We start from the raw sequence: 12757 nt of genomic DNA, 5'->3' as shown, positions 1-12757 counted from the left end.
TACATTTTTTTTTCAAATCTGCCTCCCAAATAATTTATTCAAAATATTTATATTTTGTTGAGTTGCTATAGCCATGAGCTCTCTACATACAAAAAATTAATATTTTACACCAAATAAGAAAAAAGTTTTAAAAATTACTATCCTCTCCCCTTAAAATTAAGATTATTCTAATAATTTTCACACCTCTGTATTTAATTATTTGCTGTATATTATAATAACTCAACTTTCACATCTGTATTTCGAATGAGTGTGTGTGTGTCAACATGGAATGTTTTGCATAACAATTTAAACATATAGAGCGATCTAGTTTTAAGGCAGACGTTTACTCATCTAGAGATGCAATGCATGTCAGCTGCAGTCGTCGTGACATCTAGTAATTCTCTTACATGACAGTGACAAAGTGGATCAGGTGGCACGCATTCTGTCACCTGCTTCTAAGGGTAGCTGACGCTCACGAGCGAAACTTTCTCCACATCATCAATAAAACAGACACTATTTGTGTAAGGTACTTCTTTCCTCACAATGGATATTTAATACCAATAACAACAACTGCAAACATCTATAGTATGCATATAATTAAGACTTTACGTTAACTGTAAAATTAAAAAAGCAAACAAATTAGCCTATAGGTACTATCTCTATATATAATTTGAACTGGTAATGGAAATTAAGGGAAAACAGCTGAACGAATTTTAATGAATGACCCGTCATTTTGAAGCTTGGCATCCAAGGATTTTCAGAAAAATAATAACTTTCAGTGAAGCGTTTGTTTTCCTACATAAATTTCCTATTTTCCAAAATCCATCTTTTGTCAGTTTTGGGAACTAATTGCATTTCAGTATAAAACAAAACACAAACTATAATAAACAATACGATATTACACGAAGGCCATGACCTGCAGGATTGCTAACATAGAGTTCAAATTCAATTGGTTATTAAAAACTTCAAGACTTACTAAAAATAATTTACAGGTCTAATTCTGCGGTGTGTAATTTTCTGAGTACAGCTGTGTATTGGATATTAAAATCTATAAAACTTGAGGTGGTTTGATGACATTATTACCATTAGAAATGAAATATTATTATAGTTAATGCCATGATGTGACTATTTTTCATTAATTATGCATATTAATGCTTTATTGATGATAAGAAAGTGAAACGTTTTGGGGTTATGTAAGTAAATGTAGAGAGTATCTTAAATTAGATCTTCATTTCTATAATTTACTGAGTGGCGGCTATATAGTATATATATATATATATATATATATATATATAACTACAAAACTTACGTAAGATAATAATATTGTTATTAAAAATCAATTATTTTTATAGTTAATGCTATACTGGAGGGTTACCACTGTAGCTTTGAACCGTCCCGTTACGTTTCCCACCAAATTTAATTACATACACAATTTTGCCAACATAAGAACATGATTTTGGTCTGTGGTGTCGTTAGATGGAGAAATTTGTTTGAATAAATAAATAAATAAATAAAAATAAATAAATAAATAAAATTTTCTAAAATACTTTCCTTCTCTGAACACGTAAGTAAGAATGGCTGTATCTTTATCTCGCCAAAAATACGTTAGAAAACTTACTAATGGGCATACTGCTCTCGTAAATTGGGCGAATGTTTTCAGTATGATTGTACTTCCTTCCAGACTGCCGCTGTCACTGTTCCCTCCTAATCCAGTACCGCGCTAGACTAGTCGGAACCGCATTCCTCTCAGCACTAAACTCCTCAGAGAATGACAGTACTACTACTACTACTGTTTCAAACTTGGACCACATATTACCATTTTTCACCTGGTTAGTAATTTGGGCGTCAATGAACAACACACAGCGCGTCATATCTGTTTGCTTTCTTTGCAGGCTGATACGATATGAATGCTGCGAAGGATACCAGCAGGTCGCGGGCCAACAAGGATGTGCGGGCGGTGAGTTTTTATAACTACCTGCTTCAGTTAATGTAGGCTATACCATAGACAAATAAACAGGTAGATCTCAAAACAGATTGCACCATTGTTTTATTCAGAAAATTTCACATGATTTTGAGTACCTACATGACCCTCTTTCCATTTAAAATTTCAAAATCGCATCGAAACTGGCGGCTTTTGAGATAGTTGAGGGATAGAATCGAATGTGTTACTGGTAGAGCATTTGGTCTTACAAATACTGGTAACACAAATAGTAATAAAAAATCAAGCATATGGAAGATATTTATATGGTTCCCAGGGTTTTGATTCACTCTATATAATAATAATAATAATAATAATAATAATAATAATAATAATAATAATAATAATAATAATAATAATAATAATAATAATGGCTTTATTTAACCTGGCAGAGTTAAGCCGTAAGGCTTTCTGAACCAGGATTAAAATGTGCTTACATAGTTGAACATCAACTGGATCGGAATTAAGTAATTACATACTGATACGATTTAGGTTACATAGTGAGATCAAAAGAGGTAATTACATAAAAATTTACCCCATAAAACAAAAATAGACATAGTGGAATACATATTATTGTTGTTAGAATCAAATACGAATCACACAAAAGCAGAAGCCGATAATTCAATAAAAAATGTACACAGTAAAAATAAAAATAAACACATTAGTATACATATTAGTATTAGATTACAAGTAAGTAGAATTCACATAATTAAACCAGAAACCGACAATTGAATAAAATGTACACAATAGAAAAATAATAGACTAATAATAAAAAAAATAATAAAAAAATAATGATGACATAATAATATAAAATTATTGAAAAATAATTCTCTCTCTTGTTTTACAAGTTGCTGAGTCATAATGACTTTACAACAGTAATAAATTAATGTGATATAAATGAAAAAGTTATATTTATAGACTATCTACACTAAATAATGACTATAGCTCGAAAATTTATACCCACGTAGGAGACATCCGGCCCTTATTATTTTTCCACTACTGTTCCAAAAGTTAAGGGAAGGAAGGCACGTGGTGCGAAATTACAATTCCATTTCCACACAACTATTTTTGCTTACAACTTTCGACTCAGTCATTTCCGGACCAGGGTCCTTATCTCAAATTGATACATGTGTCCTTCCTCATCATCCCTGAAAATTTGTAACACCACCTCGGAAACACTCTATATACAGTAGACTATTGACTATTTGGCCACTTGTACTGATTTCATACGTATGTTTTCTCTCACGTCAGTGAAGGAACTCAAGAACATACTAGATACGGCCAGAGATCTGGGTGCCGGGAAATTTGTAAGCTACATCGAGAGTTCCGGCCTCGCCTCAGAACTCTCGAAGGAAGGGACGTACACGCTCTTCGCACCTCTCGATGAAGCATTCGACGTAAGTTGCTATTCATTTATTACTTCTGTTTTAATTCACCATGTCAGTCTTGTCAGGTACAGGACAAATGTGCAACCATTCAGGTTGTATCATATGTGTGTTACAATACTAGATTGCAAAGCTGAAGACTATCCTTTAGCGTGGTTCCGAGGATATTAATGGTAAATTTGTGCATAGTGTCAGGATAAGTCTGTGTAACAACAATAAAATGAAAAAAAAAATCCTATACGCACCTGGACACTCGACTATGCAACTGATGGTAGCGAGATGCTATCTGGCCAGACGAGGCCAAGTATTTGTCATAGATTACTTGACATTCATTCATTCATTCATTCATTCATTCATTCATTCATTCATTCATTCATTCATTCATTCATTCATTCATTCATTCATTTATTTTATTCCATAGATCTTACATGAGCAATGAAGCTTTAAGATGTGGAACAAGTCAAAAGTTTACAATATTACAATTACAATTTTTTCAAATTTTTACTGTTTTACAATTTCGTAATTTTCTACAATTTTTACAATTTTGTGAAATTTTTTACAATATTTTGGCGAGATGTAGTGAGATGAGGTGAGGTCCGAGGATTCGCCAAAAGATTAGCCGGCATTTGCCTTTTGGTGGGGGGGAAAACCTCGGAAAAACCCAACCAGGTAATCAAATCAAAGGGGTGAAATGAAGTGATGCCGAGGACTCGCCATAGACCATCCGGCTTCAGTCCCACGGCTGGGGAAAACCTCGGAAGAAACCATTCAATGACACCAAAGGGGGATCCAACCCAAGCCCGAACACAGCTCCGGATCAGCAGCCCAGCGAGTCTGCCGACTGAGCTACATCGATGGCTCTACTAAGAATATACTATACATAGCCAATCAGATTATTAAATTTACAAACGCAAACGATCATTCATCAGTTGAGCTATATGTATAATGCAAAACAAGTAAGTTAATTAAATTTAAGGCATGAACAATTCAACCAGTTGTGATATACAGAAATTGATAATACATATCATGCAAACTACTTCAAACTACAAACACAAACAATTTATCAACAGATCTATACAGATTACTATTCAATTTAAAGCATATAAAATTCATCGGCCAAAACTATACAAACATATACAATACAAAGCAAGCAGATTAATTCAATTTACAAGCATACTTTCATTAAGCTATACAAATTTGTGCAATTAATATCAAGTAGATTAATTCAATTTATAATCATAAAAAATTCGTCAGTTGAGCTATACAGACTACCATTCAATTTACAGTACATACAATTCGCCTTACGGTCGGGAAAATCTCGGAAAATGCCCCACCAGGTGGTCAGCCCAGGCGGGAATCGAACCCAGGCCCGAGTGCAGAGTAACTGGTTTTAAGAGGCTGTACTGAAATATTTTTCTTTGTGTCTAAGAGACGTTGCTGACAGAGAAGACACCAGCTGCAATGTACATATAGGCTACTTAATGTGTACAAAAAATATTAGCTTAGAAATATGATCTGTTCCATCAAAAACACAATTTAATATCCGGTTCTGTGCACTACAGCAGGGTAACTCTTGTGGCTATCATCGTCAACTGTATTAAGTTTGTCAACTTTCCAGGACTTGGGTCGGGAGCAGAAGGCCCGCCTGGAGAACAACCGCGGCAACCCGCAGAACCCGTTCTTACTCTACCACCTGGCGGACAGGAAGCTGCCTTCGCAGCAGTTCCGAGCTGATCTTATGATCGACACGAGATACGAAGGTCACAAACTCCGAATTAACAAGTATTCTAACGGGGTACGTATGTGTCACTTCTATCAAACATCTTGTTTGTCGTAAATCATAGAGCTGAAGCTACCTGATTTGCTCTGAGAAGTTGTATTGCATTGTATTGTATTTATTAACATTCCATGGTATTCATACATTGCTTTACAGCTAGAATATGGAACAAGTAAAAAAATTTAATACTACTATGAAGTCTTAATTTATAGTCACAATCTAGATGAAATATATACAGACGAGGTTTACAATATAGTCTACTAGTACAACACAAAGTTTTAGTATCAATTTCATGAAGTGTTATTGAATGTCATGAATTTACCTACAGAATAGAAGGTGTGAGAAATTAGGTACTTCTTTAATTTGGCCCTAAATAATTTTATGTTTTGAGTTTCATTTTTTATATCGATAGGGAGGCTGTTAAAAATTTTTACTGCCATATAACACACTCCTTTTTGATAGCACGATAGACTTGCCGATGGAGTATGAAAATCATTTTTTGACTGTATTTATGCTATGAACTGTTGCATTAGTTACAAAGTTTTCACGATTACATAGGAGGAAGATTATTAATGAAAAGATATACTGACAAGCCATGGGCATTATTTGTAGTTTTTTGAAAATAGTCCTACACGATTCCCTAGATTTGGCACCTACTATTATTCTAATTACTCTTTTTTGTAGTAGGAATATACTGTTACTATCTGTGGAATTTCCCCAGAATATTATTCCAAAACTCATTACAGAGTGGAAGTATGCAAAGTATATTGTTTTTAAAGTATTGATATTTACTATCTTTTTGCATAGATCTAATAGCAAAACAAGCTGAATTTAGTTTGGGGGTAATTTCTTTAATATGATTTTTCCAATTTAACACATTATCGATTTTTAAGCCAAGAAATTTGGTTTTACCACCACCACCACCACGACAACCACCACCACCACCACCACCACCACCACCACCACCCTTGTTATTGCCTTTCAGATAAAACAAATCTTAGATCTATTACGATCTTCTGGGAATGATTTAGGATTTCCCCGAAGACCTCCTACCTATTGATGGGTAATTTTTGACTTGAGGCATAGGCTTGCTCTTTGTAGCCTATATTGTTGTGGAACTCAAAAAAAGATTTTTTTTTCCACTCGGTTGCGTACCCAAAGACAGTGGTGACATCTTGAAGTCTATGGACTATCTTCATTGTATAATACAGGGTGTCCACATTAAACCTTTACAACTTCAGATGTAAATAACAAATTATTGAGACACGGTATCTGGATGCGGTTTTCTGAATGTTAATCAAAAACTTTCAAAGTTTTTATGGGAATTTTGTTGGATTTTTAAAATGCGTTTTTTGATTTGTTTGAATTTTGATGTAATCTGGCAATGAAGGAGATGTGGACACCTCAGGAGAAAGCACATAGTGTATCCTGGTTTATCGAGACACGATTAGATACACACGTGAAACGTCATGTTCGAACTCAATATGGAAGAGAACAACAATTCGGGAGTAGTACCGAAAATTTACAGAGATTGTGCTGCAGCAAAACACAAGTGTGGAGGACATTGAACGTGTGTTTGTCCCGGAAGGAATCCTTCCTCTGCGTCAATTCTAAAGCAGCAAAGTTGCGAGAGTTAATAATAATTATAATTGAATTCCATGCAAACTGTGGATGGTTTTTGTTACATTATTATGCCGATTTGTGCATTCACTATTTGTTAACATACAGAGTGTCTCATAAGTCTTGAATCTTAGGTCAAGTCTCTGAAATAATATTTCTTCTTTTCAGGTACTTTTGAAGCCTGAGTGATGTTGTTTGATGAAGAAGGACTCATTCAAATGATCCTGTTTGTTGGTAGCTGCAGTCGCAGGAAATATGACCCTGGAATTTAATTGGTTGCACCCAGAACAAGCGCCGATTACATGGGAAAGCGTGCAGCTGATTACATTTGAAACTTCCCTGCGGTTGCAGCTACCTCTACTCCTTACTAACGACATAACTCTGGCTTCAGAAGTACCTATAAAGAAGGAGAAACAGCATTTCAGAGATTTAGCCTATGTTTTCAGACTTATGGGACACCCTGTATTAAGTAGAACAAACTTCAGAGGTGTGTAGGGTTTTGAGTTACACTCTACACTAATAAAATATTGATATTTTAAGAAGTACAGTATTTTCAGCAGTTTTGCTTTGAATGTTTCTTGTTGTATAGGACAAAGACGAATTATTATTATTATTATTATTATTATTATTTATTTTTTTGTAAAGTCATTAAGGGTGATATTGATTGTGAATCTTTCATAAGCAATATCAGTCTTCGTATTCCTGCTAAGGGTTTAAGATTTCATAAATTGTTTTATAATAGGAATTCTAAATCTCTGTCTCCGGTCTGCAGATGTATTAAATATGCTAATTTGCATGGATTGAACTTGGATCCATTTAATGTGTAGTATATACTTTTCGAGTTTTATGTCAGTTTTATTATTTATGCCATTGTTAGATATGTATCATACTATTCTCGTCATTTGCATAACTTACAATAGTAATTATATGATTCCTGTCTTCATTTATATGGTTTCATTAATTCATTTATAATACATTTTATTTAATTGCCATCATTTTAATTATCTCACTGAACTAATTTTAATAATATTATTTGTGCTATTTATTTTGTTGCATTTTGGTCAATTGAGTAATGTATACTATTATATTGATTGTATTTTCATCTCATTGCCATTTTCTATCATTCATTCTCATCATCATTTGTTGTTTTGTTTCGTTTTGTACTTGTGCTAAACTGTAATTGGCCTTGTGCTGTTGTTTCGCACATTAATATTCTAAATAAATAAATAAATAAATAAATAAATAAATAAATAAATAAATAAATAAATAAATAAATAAATAAATAAATAAATAAATAAATAAATAAATAAATAAATAAATAAATAAATAAATAAATAAATAAATAAATAAATAAATAAATAAATAAATAAATAAATAAATAAATAAATAAATAAATAAATAAATAAATAAATAAATAAATAAATAAATAAATAAATAAATAAATAAATAAATAAATAAATAAATAAATAAATAAATAAATAAATAAATAAATAAATAAATAAATAAATAAATAAATAAATAAATAAATAAATAAATAAATAAATAAATAAATAAATAAATAAATTATTATCATTGTCATTATTATTACTACTACTATACATTAGTGAGATCGAAACTCGAATATCCATCTGTAGTTTGCAACTCTATTACTAGTTCTGATTCGGCAAAACTGGAAAATATTCAAAGGAAATTTATTTCATTATGTTTGTACCGATTCCTGCCTAATAACTCTGAGTATAACTTACTTACTTACAAATGACTTTTAAGGAACCGGAAGGTTCATTGCCGCCCTCACATAAGCCCGCCAGCGGTCCCTATCCTGTGCAAGATTATTCCAGTCTCTATCATCATACCCCACCTCCCTCAAATCCATTTTAATATTATCCTCCCATCTACGTCTCGGCCTCCCTAAAGGTCTTTTTCCCTCCGGTCTCCCAACTAACACTCTATATGCATTTCTGGATTCGCCCATACGTGCTACATGCCCTGCCCATCTCAAACGTCTGGATTTAATGTTCCTTATTAAGTTAGGTGAAGAATACAATGCGTGCAGTTCTGTGTTGCGTAACTTTCTCCATTCTCCTGTAACTTCATCCCGCTTAGCCCCAAATATTTTCCTAAGAACCTTATTCTCAAACACCCTTAACCTATGTTCCTCTCTCAGAGTGAGAGTCCAAGTTTCACAACCATACAGAACAACCGGTAATATAACTGTTTTATAAATTCTAACTTTCAGATTTTTGGACAGCAGACTGGATGATAAGAGCTTCTCAACCGAATAATAACACGCATTTCCCATATTTATTCTGCGTTTAATTTCCTCCCGAGTGTCATTTATATTTGTTACTGTTGCTCCAAGATATTTGAATTTTTCCACCTCTTCGAAGGATAAATCTCGAATTGTTATATTTCCATTTCGTACAATATTCTGGTCACGAGACATAATCATATACTTTATCTTTTCGGGATTTACTTTCAAACCGATCGCTTTACTTGCTTCAAGTAAAATTTCCGTGTTTTCCCTAATCGTTTGTGTATTTTCTCCTAACATATTCACGTCATCCGCATAGACAAGAAGCTGATGTAACCCGTTCAATTCCAAACCCTGCCTGTTATCCTGAACTTTCCTAATGGACTCTGAGTATAACTATGATAAAAAATGCGAGCACTTTAAATGTCGAAGCCTGTATGCCAGACGTCATGATCTCGATTACTTATTCTTATGTAAGGTCCTTAAAGGTGACATTGTCAATCTTTCTTAAACAGTGTCAGCCTTCGTATTCCTATGAAGGACATGAGACATCACAAACTCTTCTATATTAGAAATTCTAAATCTTCCTCGCCGGTCTCCAGATGTATTAAACATGCCAACTTACATGTAGGCGATTTCGATCCATTCAATGTATAGAAGTATTAGAATATGGCAATGTCTTTGCTAATATTATTTGCATAATCCTTATACACAAATTGGTAGTAAGAATCAACTCTTTCCCTAATATTTTAGGGTGCTATTCATAGAAATTTCGCTAGCCCGGGCTACGAGCGTGCTAAACAGGATTCATATCATATCATATCGCTGACACTGGTTTATGAATACGAAAAACGTTAGTTCGCTGATCATCCACCGAAAGCCCGCGCTAAGAATGTCTATGAATACGGCCCATATAGTTTTAAATGCTGTAAATTAATTATTGTAATCTATGTTCTTTATTTTGTTGTTAACTCAAGTATTTAATTTGTACCATAGTTGTTCATTTTAATGCATTAATTGTATCACTGTGCTGGACTTTTATTGGCCAATGGCTGTTGTCCAGCAACTAAATATAAATAAATAAATCTATACTTACTTACTTACTTACAAATGGCTTTTAAGGAACCCGAAGGTTCATTGCCGCCCTCACATAAGCCCGCCAGCGGTCCCTATCCTGTGCAAGATTAATCCAGTCTCTATCATCATATCCCACCTCCCTCAAATCCATTTTAATATTATCCTCCCATCTATGTCTCGGCCTCCCTAAAGGTCTTTTTCCCTCCGGTCTCCCAACTAACACTCTATATGCATTTCTGGATTCGCCCATACGTGCTACATGCCCTGCCCATCTCAAACGTCTGGATTTAATGTTCCTAATTATGTCAGGTGACGAATACAATGCGTGCAGTTCTGTGTTGTGTAACTTTCTCCATTCTCCTGTAACTTCATCCCGCTTAGCCCCAAATATTTTCCTTAGCACCTTATTCTCAAACACCTGAACCTATGTTCCTCTCTCAGAGTGAGAGTCCAAGTTTCACAACCATACAGAAGAACTGGTAATATAACTGTTTTATAAATTCTAACTTTCAGATTTTTCGACAGCAGACTGGATGATAAAAGCTTCTCAACCGAATAATAACACGCATTTCCCATATTTATTCTGCGTTTAATTTCCTCCCGGGTGTCATTTATATTTGTTACTGTTGCTCCAAGATATTTGAATTTTTCCACCTCTTCGAAGGATAAATCTCCAATTTTTATATTTCCATTTCGTACAATATTCTGGTCACGAGACATAATCATATACTTTGTCTTTTCGGGATTTACTTCCAAACCGATCGCTCTACTTGCTTCAAGTAAAATTTCCGTGTTTTCCCTAATCGTTTGTGTATTTTCTCCTAACATATTCACGTCATCCGCATAGACAAGAAGCTGATGTAACCCGTTCAATTCCAAACCCTGCCTGTTATCCTGAACTTTCCTAATGGCATATTCTAGCGCGAAGTTAAAAAGTAAAGGTGATAGTGCATCTCCCTGCTTTAGCCCGCAGTGAATTGGAAAAGCATCAGATAGAAACTGACCTATACGGACTCTGCTGTATTTTTTCACTGAGACACATTTTAATTAATCGAACTAGTTTCTTGGGAATACCAAATTCAATAAGAATATCATATAATACTTCCCTCTTAACCGAGTCATAAGCCTTTTTGAAATCTATGAATAACTGATGTACTGTACCCTTATACTCCCATTTTTTCTCCATTATCTGTCGAATACAAAAAATCTGATCAATAGTCGATCTATTACGCCGGAAACCGCACTGATGATCCCCAATAATTTCATCTACGTACGGAGTTAATCTTCTCAAAAGAATATTGGACAAAATTTTGTACGACGTCAACAAAAGTGATATTCCTCGAAAGTTACCACAGTTGGTTTTGTCCCCCTTTTTAAAAATAGGTACAATTATGGACTCCTTCCATTGTTCTGGTACAATTTCCTTTTCCCAAATAGCAAGTACAAGTTTATAAATTTCGCTATATAATGCACTCCCACCCTCTTGTATTAATTCTGCTGGAATTTGATCGATACCTGGAGACTTGTACTTTTTCAGATTTTCTATCGCAATTTCGACTTCTGAAAGCGTGGGTTCGGGTATAAATGGCTCAGCAGTTTGTATTTCAATTTCGTCCCGATCATTTCTATTTGGCCTATGTACATTTAGTAGTTGCGCAAAATAGTTTTTCCATCTGTTTAGGATTGATGGAGAGTCTGCAAGCAAGTCACCATTCTCATCCTCTCATCCTTGATCACGTTTACCCTTGGCTGATATCCGTTCTTAAATTCCTTTATACCCTTATATAAATCTCGAATGTTTTTATTCTTACTATTTGTTTCTACCTCATTCAGTTTTTCCTTCAAGTAACCTCTCTTTTTATTCCTAAGTGTACGACTTGCTTCCCGTCTTTCATTGAAATAATTATCTCTCTTCTCCTCAACTGGATCCTGTAAGAATTTCAATTTTGCCTGTTTCCTTCTTTCTACTACCATGCAACAATCTTCATCAAACCACGGTTTCTTTTTCTTAGTTTCATAATAACCTATGCTCTGCTCAGTTGCAATTTTGATACTATCTCTGATATTTTCCCACACGCTATTAACATCTAATTCTTTCTCAACTTCGTCGGAACTTTCTAAAGTGGCAAACCTATTCGAAATTTCGACCTGATAATTTTGCTTAGCTTCCTCGTCCTTTAATTTCAAAATATTGAATTTAGTAATATTAACTTCTTGCTCTACTCGCTTGGCTACTGATAATCTTTCTCTTAATTCTCCAATCACCAAATAATGGTCAGAATTACAGTCTGCACCCCTGAAAGTTCGAATATCTACTATACTAGTATGTCTCCGTTTATCTATCAAGATGTGATCTATTTGGTTGTGTGTCAATCCATCTGGAGAAGTCCAAGTATATTTATGTATATCCTTATGGGGGAATGTTGTACTTTTGACAATTAAGTTTTTCGATGTGGCAAAGTTGACTAATCTAACTCCATTGTCACTACTAATTGCGTGTAGGCTCTCTTTTCCAATAGTTGGTCTAAAAATATCCTCCCGTCCTACTTTAGCATTGAAATCCCCCAATAAAATTTTCATGTGATATCTAGGGAACTGATCAAAAGTATGTTCCAATTCCTCATAGAAGCTATTCTTTATATGGTCGTCTTTCTCTTCTGTAGGGGCGTGAGCATTTATAACTATGATGT

General features: G+C 34.1%; 1 protein-coding gene across 1 annotated transcript in view; it reads left to right on the top strand.

The window, feature by feature from the left end:
- LOC138709626 (transforming growth factor-beta-induced protein ig-h3-like) overlaps window positions 1–12757 on the top strand; it is a 168192-nt gene that overhangs the window by 83689 nt on the left and 71746 nt on the right. The window contains exons 3-5 of the mRNA XM_069840530.1: window positions 1872–1936; window positions 3209–3354; window positions 4961–5137. Of these exons, the coding sequence (XP_069696631.1) occupies window positions 1872–1936; window positions 3209–3354; window positions 4961–5137 (388 nt within the window). The remainder of the gene's footprint in view (window positions 1–1871; window positions 1937–3208; window positions 3355–4960; window positions 5138–12757) is intronic.

Source organism: Periplaneta americana, chromosome 11, assembly GCF_040183065.1.
Source record: "Periplaneta americana isolate PAMFEO1 chromosome 11, P.americana_PAMFEO1_priV1, whole genome shotgun sequence".
Lineage (NCBI taxonomy): Eukaryota > Metazoa > Arthropoda > Insecta > Blattodea > Blattidae > Periplaneta > Periplaneta americana.
This window is presented reverse-complemented; position numbering and strand designations above follow the sequence as displayed.